At 51.3% G+C, this 24798-nt stretch overlaps 1 protein-coding gene across 12 annotated transcripts in view; it reads right to left on the reverse strand.

The window, feature by feature from the left end:
• AGRN (agrin) overlaps positions 1–24798 on the reverse strand; it is a 189505-nt gene that overhangs the window by 36474 nt on the left and 128233 nt on the right. For all 12 annotated transcript variants that reach the window (XM_053280838.1, XM_053280837.1, XM_053280843.1 and 9 more), the window contains 9 exons: positions 23389–23613; positions 22026–22232; positions 13660–13881; positions 8562–8756; positions 7284–7484; positions 5336–5481; positions 4348–4453; positions 4129–4242; positions 1958–2122 (listed from right to left, as the gene is read on the reverse strand). In XM_053280838.1, the coding sequence (XP_053136813.1) occupies positions 1958–2122; positions 4129–4242; positions 4348–4453; positions 5336–5481; positions 7284–7484; positions 8562–8756; positions 13660–13881; positions 22026–22232; positions 23389–23613 (1581 nt within the window). The remainder of the gene's footprint in view (positions 1–1957; positions 2123–4128; positions 4243–4347; positions 4454–5335; positions 5482–7283; positions 7485–8561; positions 8757–13659; positions 13882–22025; positions 22233–23388; positions 23614–24798) is intronic.

Here is a 24798-nt window from a genome sequence, read left to right on the forward strand (position 1 = left end):
CGATTTCTTTGCTTTTGTCTCCAATGGAGCTTGAAATTAACACAGCTTTTTCTCTCCCCCGCCCTCCTCGCTACCGCCACTATTCTGTCACAGGCCGCTTCCTTGTGTGCACAGGCAATGGTGTCGATACAGACCTGGAGCATCGACACAGATCGCGTCGGTTCACTTGGCTTCTGCACAGAAATCCCCTCCAGCCCCCCATTACCCCCCAACAGAAGCATGGGAGTCATCTGAGATGCTGGGTTCAGAGCGGAGTGAGAAGCCGGCCACCTTGGATTCCTGCCTGCCACCTTGGAGAAGCCGCACATTTTTCTTTCTGGATCATCTTTAGTTCTGCAGTATCCACTATGTATGTAGAAGGTCCCAAGTTCACTCCCCAACATCTCCAGATAGGGCTGGGAAAGACTCCTGCTTGAAACCTGGGAGAGTCACTGCCAACCAGTGTGGATAATCCTGAGCCCTTCCTTCTGAACTGGCTGGATTAATCAGAGCTAAACTTGTGTACATTCTGTGCTTTTTTAAAAAAAGTAAATTGAAATCCAACTCTGAGAAAAGCTGCATTCTGTGCTCAATCGAAGTTAAGCAAGTTAAGACTGTTGGCACATATTTGCTTAGTTTGTACACTAGATATAATTAATTTATGACTGGCCAATCAGGACTTGTTTTACTAGGGGCCTATCAGATGATCAGTGTTGAAGCCTTCCTTTTTGCCAGCCCTAAAAAGGATTCCAGTCACCTTAAGTGGCTCAGCGGGGAAATGCTTGATGAACAAGCAGAAGGTTGCCAGTTCGAATCCCCGCTGGTACTATATCGGGCAGCAGCGATATAGGAAGATGCTGAAAGGCATCATCTCATACTGCACAGGAGGAGACAATGGCAAACCCCTCCTGTATTCTACCAAAGACAACCACAGGGCTCTGTGGGCGCCAAGAGTCGAAATCAACTTGACGGCACACTTTACCTTTAAAAGGGGTTCCCAAATCTTTTGCCTTGGACTAGACCAGGGTGAGCAACCTTGACTCTGCAGCTGCGGTTGGACTACAGCTCCCATCACCCCTGTCTATTGGTTTCTGTAGCAGGGGGTGATGGGATATGTAGTCCACCAGCAGCCAAAGTCGTGCAGCTCTGGATGTGAGGAATGCCGATGTCAACATCTGGAGATGAACTAAACCCACAGCGTCTGCCTGCCAGCTGCAGCGAAGCGAGAATGTTTCTGGCAGGGCTGTTGCAAACATCTGGCTACGTGCAAGGCAGAATGCGAACACATTTATTGCTAACATCTGGAAACGAGAAAGCCAGGTCTCTCTTCCAGAGAGGCTAACCTGGAATAAGGGGTGTGTGCGATGGTAAACATCTGGAAAGACGGAGGAGAAATTCCGCGAGCGGTTGTGACTAACATCTGGCAGGCATTAGGGCAAATGGCTCTAACATCTGGAGGGGAGAGTAGATCTGTTTGGGCAGATGGTCTTTGTTAGTAGGGGATGGCGAAAGCTTCCCCTGACATCTGGAATTTAAACTCTCTTGAACTAACACGGCGGAATTTGTCGTATCGGTTTCCTCCGCACAGGTTTCCAGCCTGTTGATACGACCATCCTCTTCCCCTAGCGTCTTGGCCTGTTCCAAATTTTGCGAGACTAATCTCCATTTTAAATGTGTCAAACCCAAGGTGGACCTTCCTACACCTGGCTGCTTCCTATAATCCTTTGAATAATGGGCTTCTTACCTCGGACAGTGGATGAGGAATAGAAACAATTTGGCGTTTGCTGATTTAAAAAAAAAATTCAGCCTCACGATGTCCAGCTCCCCCCGCCATCAAACTCAATGGGCCTTAGCTTAGTGTTCTCTAATACCATCCCCCATGCCTGGCCCCACTGTTCTGCGGCTGTGGGGCAGGAAAGCGAGGCCTATGACCAGATCCGGCAAAACCCTCTCTCGAATCAGAGTCACGGGTACTCACGGGTACAGCCGCTCTTGCCGTCGGTGACGATCCCGCGGAAGTTCCAGAAGCCTGGCTCGCAGCGGTCACACTTCAGACCCCCCACGCCCGGTTTGCAGGAGCACTGCCCCGTGGCGGCATCACATCCCCCTCCGTAGGAGCCGTAGGGGTTGCAGTGGCAGGTACCTACAAGAGAGGAGGGTGGACATGATCTGAAGGGGCTCGCCTCTCCCCACCTGAATTTGCCACCCGCTTGGTCTCAATTGTCAGCGATCCGGGAGACGGTGGGAATACCCGATTGGGCCTTTTCAGTGCTGGCACCCAGGTTAGGCAACTTCTTACCCTCTGAGGCCTGCCAGGCCCCCTCGCTGACTTTGCTGCCATCAGACCCTTGCTCCATCTAGCTCAGTATTGTCGACTGACTGGCAGCGGTTCTCCAAGGACTTTGAACCTAGATGCTCTTCCCAGAGTGGCTCCATCCCCTAAGGGGGGGAATCTCTTACCGTGCTCACACTTCTAGTCTCCCATTCATATGCAACCAGGGCAGACCCTGCTTAGCTAAGGGGACAAGTCATGCTTACTACCCCAAGACCAGCTCTCATCCCCCAATGAGGGCCGGAATCTTTTCCAGCCCTGCCCGGAGAGCTATGGTTCATATGAACCCAAGAAGCTGCCTTTTACTGAGTCAGACGCTTGGTCCGCCTAGCTCAGCACGGTCTACTCGGACCGGCAGCAGCTTCTCCAAGGTTTCAAGCAGGAGTCTTTTCCAGCTCTACCTGGAAAGACCTCCAGGGATCGAACCGGGGACCTTCTGCATGCAAAGCGTCTGCTCCTACGCCATCGCAGGGGCAAGATGCATACCACGAACATCTGGCCACATTGCGGTCTCCTGGCTACGCCACACTGGCTCTCAGCCGGGCGTCCCCTCCCGTGCCCCACCAGTGACCTCCGCGGCGCCGAGACCCTGGAGCTCCCCAGAGATTCAAGCGGCTTTCAGGATGCTCCTGCTTATTAAATTATATGGCGCATGAAATGATTCTACATCTCCAATCAAGGCAACATCAGCCAGGCCCGCTCACACGCGGTGACCAACGGAACGGCGGCGCCTAATGGGCTCCGGCAGACCAGCCGGTCATCTGCCTCAGCTGTTAAAATGCCGCTAATGCTTCTCCTGTCTCGTTAGGTTAAAGAGCCGGCTGCGGCTAATTACTTCATAAAAAATTAATAAAGTCTTCCCCGGCATGGCCGGCTGCGGCGAAGAGGGAGGTGGCCAGCCGCAGGGAGAGAAAGCAACTCGCTCAGTTCTTGAGTGGGAGGGACAGCGGACTCTCCCATGAAAGAGAGCTGGGCTTGGGGCAGCCAGCAGGAATGGCCCCCTTTGCTAAGCAGGGTCCATCTTGGTTTGCATTTGGATGGGAGACTTGATGTGAGTGCTGTAAGATATTCCCCTTAAGGGATGGGGGCCGCTCTGGGAAGAGCTTCTAGGTTCCAAGTCCCCTCCCTGGCAGCATCTCCAGATAGGGCTGAGAGAGAGATTCTTGCCTGCAACTTTGGAGAAGCCACTGCCAGTCTGTGTAGACAATCCTGAGCTAGATGGACCAATGGTCTGACTCAGTAGGCAGCTGCACATGTTCGCCAGGAATACTGATAGCTCAGTGGCAGAGTATCTGCTTTGCAGGCAGAAGGTTCCAGATTCACTCCCTGGCAGCATCTCCAGGTGGGGCTGGGAACAAATCCTGTCTGAAACTCTGGAAAGCTGCTGCCAGTCGGGGTAGACAATGCTGAGCTAGATGGACCAAGGTTCTGACTCGCTAGAAGGCAGCCTCCTACGTTTCTATCCACAAAACAAAACAGACACCGCTTTAACCACTAAAAGGAGAGCTGAAGGCAAGGATAAAAAGGACAGCCTTCAATCCCCTCTGAAAGACAGGGAGAGGGGAGGCCATGTGGATCTCAGGTGACAGCAAACGTCACCGCCTGGGGGCAACCACCGAGAAGGCCCTGTCTTGTGTGCTCGACAAATGGGCTTCAGCAGGGATTGACATGTCGAGTGGAGCCCTCCCAGCCGACCTTGTCCATGGGGTAGATTCAGGGAGCAATCAGTCCTTAACGCTTGGATCTAGAAGATCCCACTGGGTTGACATTTGAAAGCCTTCTGTCCCAAGAGGAAAGGAAGCCTACATCCAACTCACTGGGGCACCCAGCAGAGCCGACTCCAAGAGCCAAGGTCACGTTGTCTGGACAGCACCCATACACCGTCTGACTGCAGTGGAGGACATCAGGCAGAGGCGGAGTGTTTGCGACTCCTATGGCGGAAACAAGAAATCAGAAGACGTGCACAGAAGTGTCCAACTTACATTTCAAGCAGGTGGAAGTCAAGGACGTGAGCCAATGGCTCTCTAGCGTGTTACCTCGGCAGGCGCCCGGACTGACCACATAAATATCCTGGCGCTTCTCACAGCGGATCTTTTTGAGCTCACACTCGTTGGCATAGGTTGCTCCGTCAGAGGCGCACACCTGCAGGGGGGGAGTGGGGGAGGGGAAATCGTTCAGGCATTGTGCTGTGGACAATGGGAGTTGTAGTCCAACATCTGGGGACCCATGGCTGAGAACCTCTGCTCTGGACAGACACAGGTACAGAGCAAGCTGCTTTATACTGAGTCAGATCAGCTAGCTCAGTTCCGTCTACTCTGACTGGCAGCAGCTCTCCAAGGTTTCAGAAAGGAGAAAGAAAGCAGCCCCACACATCTCAGGGGATGAGCTCTGGCTCAGTGACTTCTGGCCCCTAGAGATGGGAAATCAGCAATAGCATTGCTGCACTTAACTGCTTTCTGGGTGTGACCACCCCTTCTTTATCCCAACCCCCTAACCATTCGGGTCAAGTTGCAATCATTTTTGCAGAGAAGGAAGGGTCAGGGCCAGTCTTGCAATGCGATCACTGCTTTTCCATCTCTTGGGGTATAGACCTTTCCAAAAATCACAATGAGGATTCATCCCCCTTGAGTATTCATTCCCCTCGAATCACCCCAGCTGGCTCGTGGACTAAAAGCTGCTTGGGTGATGCCAGACGTTTGCTGGTGCAACGTCTCAGTTGGATCAGCTCTTCCATCTAAATGACTCTCTCTCTCTCTCTCTCTCTCTCTCTCTCTCTGACCACCTCTCCTGCTGGAAGCCTGACTTCCTGAAGTGCTGGACAGCTCCTTGGCTCTCTGTAGAGGAGGGGACCTTGAAGCCACCAAGCAGTACTAGTGGGGAATGGGGCTCAAGTCACATCCAGGCGAGACGTTGCACCAGCAAAGGCCCCACACTTCCCATGCTCCTGCAGACTGCTGTTCTCAGCCACACCCATGCATCATTTGCATTTGGCCAGGTTTAATGATTGGGATGTTTGGCACCTACCAGGTTCCTTGGCACAGCCCCACAGGTAAAGTCACACACACAGCGGTCGTCTTCTACATCCTCATCCCAAGAGCCACCATACTGCCGGCAGCTGTCCCGGTCACACTCGTTAGAGTCCCCGGAGCCAGATCCACCAGATCCACAATCTGTAAAGGAGAAGGAAACTTGAGCAAAAGCATACTTTCCCTCCATACAGCCTACTTTAAGCTACTTTACTCCAAATTATTATCTTTTCCCCCTAAGGCAGAATTTGCATCTCCTGGCCATGGAACACATCTATTTAACACATTGTGGACACAGTGTGAGAAGACACACAATATACTTACATAGCAAGGTTTCCATCATCCACTAAACAATATCCCTATTATAGGCACCAAGATCTAGTATCAGGACGAAGGGTTTTTTAAAAAGTTTTATTTATTTAAGATATTTCAAAGGCTTTCCAAGAGTAAGTACACCCCTCTGCACACTTTTTTTTAAAGCGATCAAAGCAGGAAGTCAATGCGAACCATAAAGAATTATTCAAGCTTTACTCCCGGAGGGACAGAAGTCTGAAATTCCCCCGGGAAGAACTGTTTGATTAAACACCATGTTCGGCTGTCGGCTTTCTTCCGCCGCCTTCCCCCCACCGGTGACATCCCTTCCAAGCTAAAGCAGATCCGCGTTGTGGTAGGCAGCTTTGGAATGAGAGACAAGACTCCCCAAAAGCACGTTTTCTCCTCTGACATCTCGGAAACCATTCGCAGGACGTAATTCTGGTATCTCTAGGGTAGCAGGGGGCTGAAACCAGCGTTAAGGACTGGATTCAGTCACCAGCGTTCAGGGCTAAAATCCAGGGCCCCCACACCCTCTTTAGAAGATTTCTAAACTTCAGCCCTTCCTGGATCCCGATGTTCTTTGGATCTACAGGTCTGAGCAAATGCAATATTTATCTACTTGATTGCTAGAACGGCCTGGTTTCAGCCCTTCCAAGGTTGAAATCTCCAGTGTATTTATTCACTTCCTTTGGAGCAGGCTGGGCCGTGACGGTTCCTCGTTGCGAACAACACACTCCTTGCTTAGTCGCGGAATCTCTTCCCTCACTCTTTGGACGGCTCGGGAGAGCCAGGCCCCGGCGCTGACGTTCTGTGCCCTGGCGTGCCTTGGCTCGGAGGAGACCACAGCCTGACCTCTTTTCCTTCTGCTCCCAATCTGCCTCCCACAGTCAGACGGGAGAGCAATGTACAGCTTTTCTCTCCTCCCACCTTCCTCAGCCCTTTGAAGTGTGAAATTAAAGCAGTGATAAACCTCTTTGCTGAGGCCTATTACGTGCCGTCACCTTTCATTATCGGCAGATAAAAAGACAGTGAGGAGGAGGGTGATGGGAGGGAAGCGAGAAGGGCGGCAGGATAGCAGGGAGAGGCAGGCGGGTTTAATGAGCGGGGGGGGGGGTTGCGGGGATGCAGCTTCTGCACACACCTGCAGTAGACAACCCCAGCATCGGCAAAGGACCAGCTCGGAGGCGGGGTTGCTAAGCAACCGCGGGAAGCCTCTGGAATACACCTTGCTTAGAATGGCCCCAGGTGCGCTGAGCAGCGGGAAGGAGGGGTGTGAACGAAAAAAAAGAGTCCTGCTCTGTGCGGCTCTCGCCTAGGTCAGTTTGAGCGCCCGAGAATACGTGGGTGCAAATCTGACAGGGCAAAGTGGCAACATTCAAAAAGCAGTGGGGGGACGTTTCGGGGCGCTCTGCAGCCGGCCCCGTCCTTCAAGGGCGTCCCAGGGAGGCTCCAGCCCGAAACGGTGGAATCAGAAGGGATCCAGACGTTTGATTCCATTCCATTCATTCATTCGATTTCTATACCGCCCTTCCAAAAATGGCTCAGGGCAGTTTACACAGAAAAATAACAAATAAATAAGATGGAACCCTGAGGGGATCTCTGAGGCAAAGGGGCGGTGGGGGGGACCTTACCGTCGTCACAAGGCCCTGCCCGAGAAACCGCAACCTCCTTCTTCTCCCGGCAAGCCGCCAGCCGCAGTTCGCACGCGTTGTCGTAGGTGACTCCGTCGCTGCCGCACATGCGGGCCAGAGGCTGCTTCTCGCAGGGCGGGCATTTACACTGCCCGCCCACGCATTTTGCCCCAAAGGAGCACACGGCATTCCCACAGGTTTCTAGAAGTGGGGAGGGGAGAGGAGGAGAAAGAGGCGTTCAGAGCCAGAGGATATCTGACGGGACAAGATTCACCGAAGGGACTTGGCTGGTGTGCAGGGGACAGAGCCTCTGCCGGTTATGAAATCAGTGCAGGTGCGGGAAGGGTTCTCACAATCACACACACACACACGACTCAAGGAGCTGACAGGGGCACATGAAAGATGAAAAGCAGCCTGGGAAAGAGTTGTGTTCTGTTTTCCTTTGCAATATGGGAAGCTGCCGTCTACTGAGTCAGACCCTTGGCCCATCTAGCTCAGTACTGTCAGCACTGACTGGCAGTGGCTCTCCAAGGTCATAGGCAAGGGGCTTTCCCAGCCCTACCTGGAGATGCTGCCAGGGATTGAACCTGGGATCTTCTGCAGGCAAAGCAGATGCTTGTCTGTTAGGGATCCATCCCTCACTTTCGGAAGCTGTCTTGTATTGACTCAAACAATCAGATCTTTTAAAAACTTTTTTTGAAGTTATCTCTCCTTGTAGAATGTGCGCTCTGTATCTGTCACTCAGTCTCTCTGTCTCTCTCTCTCTTGCAACTTGTGGCGAAGAAAGTTATAAACCGGATCCCACACAAGTTTGAAAACAATGGCATCTGATGTTTATCAATACCCTCAATAGTTCAACGTTTGTTGACTGTCGAGACAAATACCCTTGGGAAAGTTTTTCGCCCAAGCTTTCTCAGCTTCCTAAACAAATTTTAGGTTTTAATCTCTGGTTTATTTTTAAATCGTTAAATTGTTTTAAGTTTCTTGTATATGTTTTAAACTTGTGTTATGCTATTGTTAACCACCCAGAGATGAAGGTTTGGGGCAGTGTACACATTTGATTGATAAATCAATGATAAATAAATCCATAAAGTTGAGAACTTATTTTACTGAGAACTACTAGGGAGCGGAGGCCTGTGTTGAAATGGAACCTGTCCTTTCACTCAAGAAACATGGGAAGCTGCTGCCGACTGAGCCCATCCAGCTCGGCGTCTGTGTGCTCTGACCGGCAGCGGCTCTCCACGTGAGAACGGGGCCGCGGGGAGGTGGGAAACTCACTACAGTCTCCTTGTGCTGCCACGTCTATCTCGAGCTGCAGCTTGCAGGCGCGCACGTGGAGCTCGCAGGCGTTGCCGTAGGTGTTCCCGTCCGTGCCGCAGACCGACTGGGAGGAAGGGACGCATTCGGTGGGGCACACGCACCTCCCCGTCTCGGCCTCGCAGATGGCCCCGAACTGACACTTTCCACAGTGGTCTAGGAAGGAAGGAGAGACAAGTCTTTGGTGAGAGAGAAGTGCAGAGAGCCGTGTTCCCGCTAACCAGAATTTCCGGATGTCGATGACCAGAACAAAACAATGAAAGCAACAAATAAAACGGTGAAAATATTACAACAATTTAAAATCTAAAAGGTTAAAACTATGAAAAATCAAACCATTAACACAGTATCTAATGACAAGCCTGGGTGGACAAATGTGCCTTGATTGCCTTATTATTTATTTATTTGTTTATTTGTTTATTTATTTATTTGATTTATATACCACCCTTCCAAAAAGGCTCAGGGCTGTCAGAGATGGGGAGGCTCTTATTTCACTAGGGAGCACATTCCAAAGCCTCGGGGCAGCAATGGAGAAGGTCCGTCCCCGAGTAGCCACCAGACCAGCTGGTGGCAACTGCAGACGAACTTCTCCAGATGATCTCAGTGGGCGGTGTGCTTAATAGCGAAGAAGACATTATCTTCAATACCCAAGGCCCAAGCTGTTCAGGACTTTGTAGGTTATAACCAAGACCTTGTAAAGGGTCAGGGAGCTTAGAGTCCCAGTAAACCACTGGTGGTACTCTCTCCATGAAGTCATCTTTGGAGGACATTCCCGCCCATTTCTCGGACATCGTCAATAAAATGTGATAGTCATTTTTTTGCATTTTGGAAATGTTCAAAAGCTTGTAGAACCATCGTTGCAAATGTGGCCTCTGCAGGCCCGATGGTCAGAGCAGGAGAACACCCTGCAAGCTGAAAGTCTTGCAATGCGATCACCTCCTTTCCCATCTCTAGGGGTGTAGACCATGCCAAACATCACAACGAATATTCATCCCCCTCGATGGTACCGATCACCCCAGATGGCTCTTGTGCCAGAACGGGGTATACTCGTGGGTCAAATGGGCCCTAACCCAAAGTTTGGCTTTTAAAAAGCCAAACCTGCCAACTTGCCTGCTTCTGAACTACAACTCCCATCATCCCCAGCCTCAATTTACTGTGGCTGGGAGTAATGGGGGTTGCAGTTCAACAACAGGGGGAGAGCCAACTAAGGATGGCATTGCTGCTGGCATGATAGCTAAAAATGCCCTTCCGAGGAGGGCATCACTTTACCCCTTTCCTCCAACTCGGAAGACTCCCACAAGGACCCTACAATGATGCTTCTGAAATCAGGTAACTCCCCTTTCAGTCACAGAAGGCTTCCCTGGAGAAGGGCCAGAGCCTCTATCTAGCCTCTATCAGCCCTCAGTATATTCCAGACCTTTGCTAGAGCCACATCCAAGGTTGTTCTGGTATCTAGCCAGCTAGCTCCTGCCTCCCCTTGGAGCTCTCCAAGGTGCTGATCTCCTTCTTGGATGTGCCCCTGCCTATTCTTTTCCCTTGGCACAAAAAGACTCGCTACTGACACCACTCAAGAGAATTGGTGTAAAGCTTTTGGGGGTTAGGGTGCCGTCAAAGGAGGGCAGTCCATTAAATCCACGTCGGAGGGGGGATGAACACTTTGTGTCTCTCTTGACAGGCACTCCAACCTTGTGGGCTCCTTCCTCCGCCGTTAATAGCTTCTCCTTCCTGGGAGCAGATGTATTTACGACATGACACCAATAATTCATAGCGACTGCTGTTGACTTCTCCCCATCTCCTCCAGCAAGCGTGCGTTCACGGTACAGAGTGGCCGGGGAGGGAGGACAGCGAGGGAGGCGGGAAGGGTAGTTTGTCTTCATCACTTACGCACCAAAGCACCGTCCTCTTTAGCGCCCAGAGAAAGGAGGTAGGGAGAGGAAAGGAACTGGTCATCCGCCAGTTTCTTTGCAAAGTCCCCACCAGAGGACCACATCGGGGTTTTGTCAGAGGGAAACATCGCAAGGTACAAAGTTCCTTGCAGTGTTCATGAAGTCAAACTCTCCCTACCTGCAAAGGTATCCCTCAAAATGTCAATGATTCACATGCCACAGAAATTCTTCCCTCATTGGTCTGGCTCTGGAAACCCCGCCCCTTCCTTTAGCCACACCCCTCTTCTCTTTGGCCACACTCTCTTTTCAAGGAAAGTACTTCAAAGCAGGGCAGCGAATAATTGGCTGCTAAGAATAGAGCCTCCAGCTCACAAGAGACAGCAGGAAGCTGGGATTCAAGAGCCACCCCTTGAAGGACCTGATTGCCAGGATATTTAGGACTGACCAAAGGGAGCACTTTTTCACACGATGCATAATTAAGATCTATGGAACTCTCTGCCATAGGATGTGGTGAGGACCACCAGAACTAATGGCTTTAAGAGGGGCTTAGACAAATTCAGGGAGGACAGGGCTATCAATGGCTACTAGACTTGATGGCCACAGGCTACCTCCAGGCTCACTGGTATTGCTGCAACTGCTATTGCCCCCCGCAATACCAGTTGCAGGGGAGCAGCAGCAGGAGAGAGGATGTGCCTCCACCTCTTGCCACTTGCCACCACAGGTATCTGGTGGGCCACTGTGGGAAACAGCGTGCTGGATTAGAGGGGCCTTCTTGGGCCTGACCCAGCAGGGCTGTTCTTATGTTCTTAAGGAAGCCTGGGTTACCTACGTACTTTATCGTTCAGGAGGGGGCTCTGGCATTACTTAGTAGCGGTTCTCACTTTCACACTGAATAGCAGTAAACCTTTTTGGCTCAGAGCATTCAGTTCTGGGGGAAAGGGGGCAAAATTCGCACTCAGAAGTTTGAGAAACGCCCACTGGGTGGAGCCAGGTCGGCCCAAATCCAACATTCCTCATGCGTCGCTGAAACGAATTGTCGCTCCGATGCACACTGGCACCGCTCCTGAGTTTGGGAGACACCCGCAAGGAGTGGGATCCATCGTCTTAACCTGCGTTCTCCGAGTCGCCTGCCAATTTAATTACAGCCTGGAATTGGCACGGTGTGATCCAGTGGGGAGGGATCACGGAGCGGGAGGAGAGCTCCGATCTCAGCTTTGGCATGAGAAGAGCCCCCTTCACACACCACCCAAATCTCCCCCCACTTACCCCTACAGAGAGTTTTCACTTCAGAAATGGCCCGCTGCCACTGGAATCAAACCACGCACCGTTGCTAGGACGTTAGCGGGACGTAACATTGCCCGAGGATTGAATTCACCTGCAACCCAGCTATGTTAAGCCACCGTAGCCACTTTGACGAGTGGCCAAAAGCCAGCTATTGTGTAGCCGCCGATCCCAGCAACCTGGCTTTGTTCTCCCTCCCTCCCTCCCCCCGAACCCCTGCTTGCCATTATCCGAGGAATTTGTGCCATTTGTTTATGGGATGAAAGAGAAGGCAAACGGTGAAGCTAAGATAGGGTCTCTCTGCCAACAGAGTCTCAATGCCTCTCGTTCCCACACCCAGCCAAACAGATCAAATGAGCGAGCTGAACAGGCACAGAAAGAAACCAAACTAAACAAAAACCATGCGGCTTTCAGAGGGGAAATCAGTCACACGTTATGGACGTTGTTTTCGGGAGCAGAAAACCTGTCGCATTTGGGTTCCGAGCCAGATCTTTCCTCAATGTTCCCCCAAGAGTGATGCTATGTCAAGAGGGCAATTCCAAGGGCAACGGAATCTAGAGTGTGACCACCTTTTCAGAAACAGTAGCCATAAGCAAATTTTCAAGTTTTATATACTGTATATAGATATAGATATATTTACAAAACCTTTAAATATTATAGGTAGAATTTGAAACAGAATGATGCCCCCAAATTCTGGCTGGTAACGGAATCAGTAATGATGTTGGGGGAAATTCTGATTCTGTTACTGCCGTATTTTGCATGTTTCAGACTATCTCTAATATGTAAGGATCTTGTAAAAATACGGCTTTATAGTAGATATCCTCTTGCTGGTGTGTGTGTGTATGTGTATGTATGTATACACACACACACACACACACACACACACACACACACACGAGAGGACATCCCCTACTATAAAGCCACATTTTTACAAGATCCTTACATATTACAGATAGAGTCTGAAACATGCAAAATACGGCAGTAACGGAATCAGAATCCCCCCCCCCCCCCGACATCGTTACTGATTCAGTTACCAATCAGTATTGGGGGACATCATTTCTTATTCTGTTTCACATCCTATCTTTAATATTTTACTGTTTTGTAAAAATATGGTCCTATGTTCTAAGGCCAGTGGTTATCTATAATATCAACTTAAAAATCTGCTTATAGCCACAGTCACTGAAAAAGCGCTAACATGCTTGATTCCGTTACTGTAGGAATTGACTATGACACAGTGGGTCTTTTGTGGGGGAAATCAGATAACTGCCAGGAGGTCTGTCTGGTAGTTTTCTCACCCCCCAGAATCCCCCAAATGCCTGCCTCTCTTAGGGCCTACATATAAATCCACACAATTGGGGAGGAGGGGTCAATTTCAGGTCACCCTCACCAAAGCGCTCCCCTCCCCAGTCTAGAATCCTTGTAAGAACTTCAGGGAACCCTCTTGAGTCCCTGCATCATCTTGGAAGGCATGTACAGAGTGCTGGGAAGTGTAGCCGTTCCCAGAGTTTTCCCTTACAGAGCTTTTAAGAGAGGGCTCCGTATCTCTTAAAGGGCCCTCTCAGCACTGAGAAATGTCCAGTAAAGTGCAGAGGGCAGCCCAGTGGGAAACAGTGCTCCCTGTAACGGGGATTCCCTGATGCTGTTGACTACAACTCCCATAATCCTCAGCCTAGGACCATTGCAGCGGTGGATGCTGGGCATTGCAAGTAATAATATCTGGGAATCCCTGGTGAGAAATGGCTCCCATATTGGAGATTGTTTGTCAAAATAGTCCCTGAAAGCTCTCTGGACGAGATAATCAATTAGAAATTGGACGGCGCTCCAGCAGTGGCCTGCAAGCAGATTTCTTCACTGCCCCCTATTGCACTGCAACCCTCCGCCCACCCATCACTCACCGCAAGGGCCTTTGTGCTTCACCCGGATCTCTTTCCGGAGGGCACAAGCCATGGCATCCAGCTCACAGGGGTTGCCGTAAGTCCGATTGTCGCTGCCGCAGACAGGGTCGTAGATGGTTTGGCACACTTGCTGGCATTCACAGACGGCCTCCTGGTTCTTCACCACACAGGTGGACCCGAAAGAGCACTCGACACTCAGGCAGGGGCTGGGCATCCCGAGATCTGCATCGGGAGGGCGGGGATGCGGGTTGAGAAAGCAGAGCTCTTAGCAGCATTCCTTCTAAAGCGGTACAGAGCAGGACAAGCAGGAGGGGAGACCCCCGTCCTCTGCATACCCTCCAACTGCATGGAGTCAACAATATTCCCAAGGCTCTCACGCCTGCATACGCCTGCCACCCAATTATACCTCCCTATCCTTGGCAAGGCCGGAATGTGCAATTATGACTAGAAAGTACGTGTCAACAGAGCCCGTTTGGCCTACAGATCAAACAGCATTCCGCGCCAACCAAAATCCAGGCTTCGGCTGCAGCGGACACCCTTTGCGGAGCGACATTTTGCAGAGTATTCGTGGAGTTCCATTTTGTGTCAATAAAAAGGGGGCCGATACAGGACTAGATGTCTACGTCCTGGATTTGTTTAAGGCAGGGCTGCTCAACTCCGGCCCTCCTGCAGATGTTGGCCTAAAACTCCCATCCTTCCTAACTGTTGGCCACTGTGGCTGGGGATTATGGGAGTTGTAGTCCAAGAATAGCGGAGGAGTAGGGCTAAGTGGAGCAGAACTGGTTTAAGGCAAGGTATATTTTGAAAACTGCATTTGGGGATAGCGGACCAGATCTCAAGGAAGTTGCTTATCGGTTTCATAGGGACATCGCAGTCAAACCCTTGGTCCATCTAGTTCAATATTGTCCACACTGACTGGCAGCGGCTCTCCAAGGTTTCAGGCAGGGATTTCCCCAGCCCTACCTGGAGACGCTGCCAGGGATCGAACCTGAGACCTTCTGCACGCAAAGCAGATTCTCTTAACACTGAGCAAAGGCTATTACACTGAGGAAAGAGACCTCATTGTCTGCAGTTGGAGGGCCGGCTTGTCTCAGAGTGGGACAAGAGAAAGAAGCACTCACCCCTCCCAACCCCAACGCAAGCAAGACATCTCTGGATCGTGCCCCCCCACCGCCCCACATATGCAAAGAGCCTCATGTAGGGACTGAGCCAAGCATCAGTTGAGGGGGGCAAGAGACAGTGCTTTTATCACCCCAGAGCATGCTGGCTTTCTTTAACTTCCATTCATTCTTAGCACCCACTGCGCATGCGTTTGGGAACCGTTTGCTGTGGTTTTAAGCAGGAAACGCCATGCAAACCCCAGGTCTGTTCATACTGAGTCCAGTCTACTCGGGAGAGGAGTCTGGGCCTCGATTCTTCAATGGAGCCAAGCAACAGCTGGATTTTTTATTCCGAAATCTAACAAAATAGCTATTCCGGATTCTTTATCCCAGCAATCGTCCAACACCTGCAAGAGGGCCAAAGTTGGGCGGCCCTGGATTAGAGCGTTGGGCTAGGACTGGGGAGACCCGAGTTCAAATCCCCATTCGGCCGTGAAACTCACTGGGTGACTCTGGGCCAGTCATTTCTCCCTCCGCCCAACCTACCTCACAGGGATGTTGTGAGGCAGAAAACTGGGGAAGGGGACACCCTTCATGTACTTTGCCCTGAATTCATAGAGGAAAGGACGGATAAAAATAGCCATGTGCAACGTTGCACTCTGAAAACCCTAGCCCATTTATCCAAAAGCTGCTTTTGCCCTAGTTTCTAGTCTGGTCTTGCCAACGCTCTGCTTCCCTGGGGCGCTTTCTCCCCCTCAGGACTAATTATGAGCTTTATTGCCTCCCTGCATGCCCGGGAAAAGGCCCAAGGCATCCATTCCCTTTGCAAAATCTACTTCTCGAGAGAGCTCCTTCATCAATGTCATCTGGCCACGTACAGAATCCCTCTCTCTTTCTTTGGGCATCTAAAGGACGGAATTTGCAACCACTGGCATAATTTTGAGGATATGTCATTCCTTTCTCCCCTACCTCCTTCGTTTTTGCACAAGGCAAAAGGAGATTGGAAACGTAGTCACCCATTACTGACCGAATGCCAGATCAAAAATTAGCCCCTGTTTGCAGACCAGAATCATTGGCCAGCCTGGGTGGTTTGCTTTTCAAATTAAGGCCAATTTAGACATGGTTTTGTTTTTGTTTTTTTTAAGTGTGCAGAAATCTGTGCCAAGGAAGCTCTTTGCTGGAAAATGAAATGATCTGACCGGTATAAAGTGTGTGTGTGTGTGTGTGTGTGTGTGTGTGTGTGTGTGTGTGTGTGATATGACACTTTTATTAACTAAACAATGCAGTTTCCTCTTACAGGAGACATAATTTAGAATAACAAAGTAGATATATTAATGAAATAAATGTCAAGGAGATGTCAAGGAAATCTGAAGCATCGAGATTTATATTCCAATTATACGTTTATTTATATGTTTAATATCTCTAGATTGACTGTCTTCTTGTGATTTTTTTTTAAAAAAAATTTAAATCCTGCCTTGCACACCACTTGGAAAGCCCTCAGTGGGGCTTAGAAATAATATAGGAAGCTGCCTTCTACTGATTCTGACCCTTGGTCCATTTAGCTCAGTATAGCCTACACTGACTGGCAGCAGCTCTCCAAGGTTTCAGGCAGGGGTCTTTCCCAGCCCTACTTGGAGATGCTGCCAGGGCTTGAACTTGGGATTTTCTGCATGCAAAGAAGATGCTCTGCCATTGAACTACGGCCCGATCCCTAACATGAAAGGTGCATCAGGACATAGGAAGCTGCCGTCTACTGAGTCAGAACCTTGGTCCATATAGCTCAGCATTGTCTGCACTGACTGGCAGCAGCTTTTCAGGGTTTCAAGTTGGGTCTTTCCCAGACCTACCAGAAGATGCTTCCAGGGACCGATCCTAGGATCCTCTGCATGCAAAGCAAGTGCTTTACCACTGAGCTATGGCTGCATCTAACAATATTAATTAATTATGTGTGTGCATGTACACACATACACTCACTCACACTCAATTTATAGAATCTGTGTTACTTTCTGCTAGTCACACAGAGCGACAAAGGGCATCAAAACGCTACTATCTCCTCCACCTCACCCCTGATTAATTAGACAGCTTCCTAGTCCTCCGCCCTCTTCTTCTGAGATTCGACATAGGCCTTGAGGACTAGAAACTTGGTTTTGAAAAGAAAAACCAGAACTTCCATTTTCTCCCTCACAAGCTGGGTTCTGTGCTTCCTTAGAATCATGGCTAAGAGACACCCTACCAGTGTTCCCTGTAAGAAGGGTTTCCAGATGTTGTTGACTACAGCTCCCATCAGCCCCAGCCAAAGGCCACTGCAGTTGGGGATGCTGGGAGTTGTAGTCAGCATCGTCTGGGAATCCCTCTTACAGGGGACACTAGGCGGTACCAGTGCTCCCCGTAACAGGGACTGTTGCATTGGCATGTGGATGGGCATGATGGGGGTTGTAGTACACACTCTCTAACACGGGCCCCTACCCACAATCCCGCAGGGGTTTGTAAGATGCTAGAACATTCACTATCTCTTCACTTTATGTTAGCATTACTTGATTCTCAACTCAGCCCCCAGCCCGCTCCGAGGCGCGGAGGGGAAGGCAGAGCGGGTGTTTTTTAAAGCAGTCTCTCTCGCCCAAACGGTTTTCGACACCCGCAACCGCCATGCAACCGGCAGGCAACGGGATCAAAGAGGAGGGAAGAGGAGGACCTGCCGGGTGACTGCCCCAGGCTCCAAGACGGCAGGCCGGAAGAGGGGGACGGAGGCAGGTTGTGGGGGGGAGGAGAAACCACAGCCCTGCAGGGCGAGCATTCCACGGAGATCACACAACAGCCCTGCGGGGAGCGAAGAAAGCAAGAGACATGGGGTGGGCGGGGGGGGGAGAAGGAGACGAAAGACACAACACAGACAGACAGGAGGCGTGAAGACACGATGCACTGATCTCATGATGGAGAGGAACATGAGGGCTCGTCCTCCACAGACAGGGCTAACCTTGGTTTCGACCTGCACCGCTTCCGAGGGCAGACCCCGCGGTCAAATCCACACAACGGATCTCCGCACGCAGGAAATCGGCAAACCAGAAAGAAAGCGAGGGTTTTCCTCCTCACTTTCAGTGTGCCGGGAACCTGGCGCGTAGAACGGATCTTTTACTCACGCGGGCCCTGCTGGATAGTCCAACCCAGGCTGAAGACCCCAGTGAGAGCGAGGCTTGAAAAGATGGTCCCAAGAGACACAGACGGGCAGTCCAGCCACAGAGGAAACCGAGAGCTTTTTTCCTAAGAGCTCTTCATCGGAGGAGAGGCTGGAAGGGGGTCCCCAACAGGAACAGGGATTCCCAGATGTTGCTGACTACAACTCCCAGAATCCCCAAGCAAAGGCCATTGCAGCTGGGGATTCTGGGAGTCGTCGTCAACAATGTCTGGGAATCCCGGTTGGGGGGAACAAGCAGTTCTCCCCCAAGCAGTTTCGCAGAATTATTCTGCTAGGCATGGTGCAGTGGTCAGAGCAGGCCAGCAACCGGTTGGCCCTCTTAGACTGCAACTCCCATCATCCCCATCACAGTGCCTAAATCAGGGGGGATGGGAGCTGCCATCCAACATCTGCAGGAAAGTGCTGGACCAGGAACACCACGTTAAAATGTGCCTCTTTACCAAGTTAGCAATTGTAGGTGCGGAGTTACAGCCTCCACATTTTCCTGTGGGTTTGTTATAGGCATAATGGCGAAAAGCCATGGAGATCCCTCTCTGGAAAGTCATCCAATCTCCTTTTGAGGGCACCCAAGCAAGGGCTTTTGGATTCATGAACTGCTTGGGGACAGCCTTTGGTTCCCCCACACCTTGTGGCAGGCAGTACCAACTCCATTCCCAGGCTTACGACACGCCTGGCTCGAGCCAGAGATGCTGACAGGCTGGCCCTTTCAGGCACTCAGACAGAGACAGACGCACAAACACGGTGAAGAGAAGACATGGAGGGAAGGGTCCAAAGCAGGAGGAAGCCGAGAAGCCAGGCAACGGTTCGATGCGGAGCAGACCAGGAGCAGCCCAAATGGACTCATCTGCAGGGAAAGGGGAGCACAGAGACTGTGCCGGGGGTGGGGGTAACAGTCCAGGGGAGTGGGGCGGGGAGAGGTTTGCAAAAGAATGAAAAGCAAATGCTCGCGGCAAAGATTCGTGCAAAAATCCAGATTCTGGGCGGGAGATGCAACGCATTGGCAAGCCTGAAAACCACGTTCATTCCAGCTGGGAGAGGGGGGTCCCCCCACTCCCCCAACCCGACTGTGAAAGAGGCAGAAGGCCGGGGTGACTCATTCTGGGCAGAGTTAAGGGGATGGGGAGGTAGGCAGCCGACCTCGGAGCAGAGAGATCCCGGTGGGACTTGGCAGGGCGCCGCGCGGGAGGAGTTCCTTTCTCCGAACGGGCAGTGCTGGAAGACACAAGACACACAACGGAAAGAAAGAGAGAAAGAGAGCGGCGGGGGGAGGCAGGCAGAAAGAGGGGAAAGGAAGGAAGGAAGGGAGAGAGAGGGAGAGCAGGAAGGAAAGAGAGAAAGAAAAAAGAAAGAAGGGAGGGAGAGAGAGAAGGAAGGAAAGAGGGAGAGAGAGAAAGAAAAAAGAAAGAAGGAAGGAAAGGAGGGCAAGAGGGAGGGAGAAGGAAGAAAGAAAGAAAGAAAGAAAGAAAGAAAGAAAGAAAGAAAGAAAGAAAGAAAGAAAGAAAGAAAGAAACCATCTGCCCTGGACAGGCTTAACCCCATTTAATTCCCCCCAAGAACACACAATCAAAGAAACTCAGCACCAAAAACACTGATGGGATGAACTGACAAGAGGGCGAGATTTCAACCGATCAATCAAATTGATGGTCTTGTTGATTAATCATGGGAGGGGGCAGTTTTAATTGATAAAGGCCAATGTGGAAATCTAAAGGCCCGAGATTTAAAAGCACACTTAAACCTCGAGGCTCTGCTGGTGTCCAAACTGTTTACAGCGGGCTTTTTCTTTTTATGAAGAGGATTAGCTCTGTTTCCCCCCTCTTGGACTTATTAAACGGAACGTTATATTTCACTGCTCCTTTCCGAGCTCAAACAGGCACCTGTGTCGAGGTTCTGGCCCTCCGCAGGCTGGCTTCTCGATGAATCAGTCAATTAAATGGTGAGAAATTAATAGGAAGCAGCCTTTCACCAGAGCCAAAGAGTGGCCCGTATCACTTAGTTCTTGATTGCTCTCACTGGCAGGTGCTTGCTGGTTTCAGGGAGGGGCGGGGGTGGGTGGGCTTTGCTATGCTTGCTAGTGAGAAATATCGGGATGGATCTACTGACACAGGAACGTCGGAAACTGCTGCCTACTGAGTCCGACCCTTGGTCCATCGAGCTCAGGATCGTCTGCACTGACTGGCAGCAGCTCTCCAAGGTTTCAGGCAGGGGTCTTTCCCAGCCCTACCTGGAGATGCTGCCAGGGATTGAACCTGGGACCATCTGCTTCTAATGCAGATGCTTTACCACTGAGTTACAGGTTACTTGCACAGAACACCCACTTTTTCAGGATCTATTGACCCCTGATGTTGCCGCAGATCAAGTGAGATCTTGGATCCATCTTGCTCACTGCTTCCTCCTTTGAACAGTGGCTGTCCTCTGGGGCCTCTTGGCCACCCTTGGCTACGAGGAAGGAGAGCTGGTCTTGTGGTGGTGAGCATGAATGGTCTTCTTTGCTAAGCAGGATATACCATGTTTGCATTTGGATGGGAAGATCTCTCAGTGCTACAGGTGAGCACTGAGAGAGATTCCCCTTAGGGGATGGGGCCATGGCTCAACAGAAGAGCACCTGTACGCTTGCTCCCTGGCAGCATCTCCAGGAAGGGCTGGTAGAAACGCCTGTTTGTAAAACAGGAACACAGGCAGCTGCCATATACTGAGTCAGACCATTGGTCTATCTTGCTCAGTACTGTCTTCCCAGACTGGCAGCGGCTTCTCCAAGGTTGCAGGCAGGAATCTCTCTCAGCCCTATCTTGGAGATGCCACCAGGGAGGGAACTTGGAGCCTTCTGCTCTTCCCAGAGTGGCTCCATCCCTAAAGGAGAATCTCTTCCAGTGCTCACACTTCTAGTCTCCCATTCATATGCAACCAGGGCGGACCCTGCTTAGTTAAGGGGACAAGTCCTGCTGGCTACCACCAGACCAGCTCTCCTCCTCTGAGAGATTCTATTTGGCCACGATTCCCAAAACACTGTCCTCATAAACCTACGCTAGGTTGGGGAAGGGCTCCAGGATGCCTCCAAACCCTAAGTGATGGAGATGGTTTCCCCAAAAATACGGGTATACCTGGATTTCCCCCCAAAATCAGTTTCTGAAACCAGGGTCATTTTCAAGACGAGGTCGTACAAGGATTTTAAATAAGGGCTTACAGGTCGTATTCGCCCGGCAAATTTAATTGTTGGGGTTGTAATGACACATTTATTATCTTGATATCATTTTAAAAAGTATATTTCTGACATGTATTATATATTGTATTAAATTTTGATGATTTGGGGTACTATTTTATTAATGTCGTGTCGTCGCTGGATTCTTTGGTTGTTACATAGTTTTGCAGAATCCAAGAGTATTTCTCGGCTTTTCTTTTCTCCAGATAAGAATATAAATAAATAAATCAGTGCCAGGGCTGAAAGTGTCTTTAGGGATATGAATACCTGATTCACGGGAACCATTTTTCCCCCTCCCCAGATTGGAAAGAGAGAAGGAAAGACACAGCTGGGTTACTTACAGTTCGTACCTGTCAACGGAGAAAGGTTTGTAGGGAAGAACGGGAAAGGGATAAGGGGAAGAGGAGACGGAGGCAAGGGGGGGTTAATCGGGGAAGGAGTTGGCATGAAGAGCCAATGGGTGCTGCTTCTGGACTGCACGAGGGAGAGAAATCGAAGAGCGAGCGAAGGATGGATGGGTGGACGGATGTGGGAGGCACGGACTGAACACTCGGAATGCTGTGATACAAATGTTCCCCGGGATAGAAAACGACAAGACGAGACAACACAGAGACACATCAACAAAGGAAATAGAGAAGATACAGGGCAAAGCACTGGAGAAAAAGGGTCTGGGTTAGACCTGTGGATGGTGACCTGATAACGCGGCCCGTGTGACTCACCTTTGGAACGAGGTTCACCGCGTCTCTTCCGGAGGTATCGAGCGAGAGAATATAGCAGATGAAGGTACTCTGGGGTTGGGTTCCCTCTTTTTTTTTTCCCCTTCCCCTTCCCCGCTTTTGCAAAAGACCAACCAAGAGAAGAGGCCCCCCTGACTTACCACAAGGGCCTTGGTGTTTGACCGGGATGGCTGATCGCTGCTGGCACTCGGCCTTCTGGTGCTCGCAGTTGTTGGCGTAGGTCCGGCTGTCCCGGCCGCAGAGGGGCCGGTAGGCGCCGTCGCAGGCGACGCGCTCACAGGAGCAGCGGGCCGTCCCCCGGCGGTTGAAGCAGACGCCGTTGAAGTGACAGCCGTCCCTGCACTTGTCTGGGGAAGGGCCGGGCGAGAGGCAGAAGTTGCGTCAGGAGAGGCTACGGCGCGGGACGCCAACGTGAACAGGGCGCCCTGCCCAGTGTCAGGAGCTGGGCGCACCCCCAATCGTGTGCTGGCCACATGTGCTGTTTGCTTCCGGGCTAGATTCAAAGTGCTCGCCTGGACCTTTAAAGCCCTACGTGGCTCGGGATCGGGTTTACCAATCGGACGGCATTCACCCACATGAATCTGCCCAGGTCCTTAAACTGTCCCATGGAATCCTTCTCTCGGCCCCGCCATAGACTCAGATCCGGTTGGCGGGGACCAGGGACAGGGATTTCTCCGCAGTGGCCCCTCGGAACCCTCCTTTGAAAAGAAGCTCAATTTTTTGCCGATACCTGCGATTTGTCTGCCTTTACATAGCTTTCCACTGAGGATAACCCTCCAAACATCTGCAGCCGCAGTCCATGAAAGAGTGTGCCACAATCAATCTTTACAGTGCCAGAACTGTAAAGCTTTTGCTTTAAAATGGGAGAAGCTCCCATTTTGCTTCTCCCCACTGCAAGGCGCACAAGCAAAGGGGCAGAGGAAGCCCTTGGGGCATCTAGCTCAGTACTGTCGATTTGGACAGGCAGCAGCTTCCTGAGGATTCGGGCCGGAGTTTCTCTCAGGCCAACTGGAGATACTGCCAGGAATTGAACCGGGGACCTTCTGCGTGCGAGGCAGATGCTCTTCCACTGAGCTAAAGGCACTCCCCATATATGAAGCTTGGTCCCTCTAGCTCAGTACTGTCTACACTGGCTGGCAGCAGCTCTCCGAGGTTTCAGGCAGGAGTCTTTCCCAGCCGTACCTGGAGATGCTGCCAGGGATCTGGGCCCATCTGCATGCAAAGCAGATGCTCTGCCACTGAGCGATGGGTGCTCCGGAAGAACATAAGCAGCTGCCAGCCTGAGTTGGACTCTTGTTCCATCCAGTTCAGTACTGTCTACACTGACTGGCAGCAGCTTCTCCGCGGTTGCAGGCAGGAGTCTCTCCCAGCCCTACCTGGAGACGCTGCTAGGGATCGAACCTGGGCTCATCTGCATGCAAAGCAGATGCTCTGCCACTGAGTTATGGCCCCATCCCACACCCACACTCCTATTGCTAACGACATACCTCAAGGCCAACTTACCTTGAAACTGGCACTGTCCTGAGCGCACTTTCTGAATCTCAATCCCCCGAATGGCACCGGACCTCACCATGACACACTCATTCTCGTAGGTCACTCCGTCGTCGCCGCACACGGGATCCCGCTTGGAGGGGCAGCCCTCGGGCCGGGGCAACAGTTCAGCCCTCCGGCTGCGAGGGTTGACCCGGCAGACTCGGTTCAAGTCATTGTGGGTGCTCTTGCAGGGGTCTGCAAAGAGAAGACAGAGGACTAGAGGACCGACAGAGGGCCGCATCCTAAGAACAAAGGGAGCTGCCGCCGACTGAGTCAGACCTTTGGTTCACCTAACTCCGTACTGTCGACACTGACTGGCAGCGGCTCTCTAAGGTCTCAGGCAGGAGTCTGCCAGGGATTGAACCTGGGACCTTCTGCATGCAAAGCAGGCATGGATGCTCCTGATGAACATTTGCAGCTGCCTTCCGAGTCTGACCTTTGGTCCATTTAGCTCGGGATTGTCTGCACGGACTGGCAGCGGCTCTCCAAGGTTCCAGGCAGGAGTCTTTCCCAGCCCTACCTGGAGATGCTGCCAGGGAGTGAACCTGGGACCTTCTGCATGCAAAGCAGACGTTCTACCATGGAGCTACAGATTCTCCCTATATATGAAGCTGCTTCCTACTGAGTCAGACCCTTGGTCCATCAAGCTCAGTATTGTCTGCTCTGACTGGCAGCGGCTCTCCAAGGTTCCGGGCAGTAGTCTCTCCCAGCCCTACCTGGAGATGCTACCAGGGACTGAACCGGAGACCTTCTGCCTGCAAAGAAGGTGCTCTGCCTCGGAGCTACGGTCTCATCTTGACCAGAGACAATATCCCACGACTTATGTACATATTGGTTTATCCCGGAAGACGAGGGCAGCTGGTCAAGGGACCCAAGCTGACCTATATGCTTGATCATAATTGTTCAGTAGCCCTCTGCTTCCCAGGTGGGAGGGAAACGGGTTGCATTTCAAGCAGAGGAAGGAAGGGAAGAGCCCTGCAAAGCGATGACAAAATTCCCAGCTCGCAGGTGGAGAGGCGCGGGTCTTTAGTCCCCACCCACCTAATCCGGGCTTATCCGGATCACCTTCCATACACTGCTCGGGCACCCTGATTAGAATGCTAAAGACACATCACCGCTTATTAGCTAATCCCTTTCTCGGCCTCTTCATCGGGGCGTTCCCAGCGCTCCGCTGATAATACCTGGGCAGAAGCAGCCTTCCCTTATCCGCACAGCACAATTATTTATTTATTTATTTATTTATTTATTTATTTATTTATTTATTTAATGGAAACCCACTGTGCTTTTCCCCTGCCTGCATGCAGAAATACCTACGTTCCTAGCTGACCCTCCGCCCCGGGAGGAAAAAGAGCAGGACAAAAGATTAACATATTGCCATGG

Source organism: Hemicordylus capensis, chromosome 16 (genome assembly GCF_027244095.1).
Source record: "Hemicordylus capensis ecotype Gifberg chromosome 16, rHemCap1.1.pri, whole genome shotgun sequence".
Classification (NCBI taxonomy): domain Eukaryota; kingdom Metazoa; phylum Chordata; class Lepidosauria; order Squamata; family Cordylidae; genus Hemicordylus; species Hemicordylus capensis.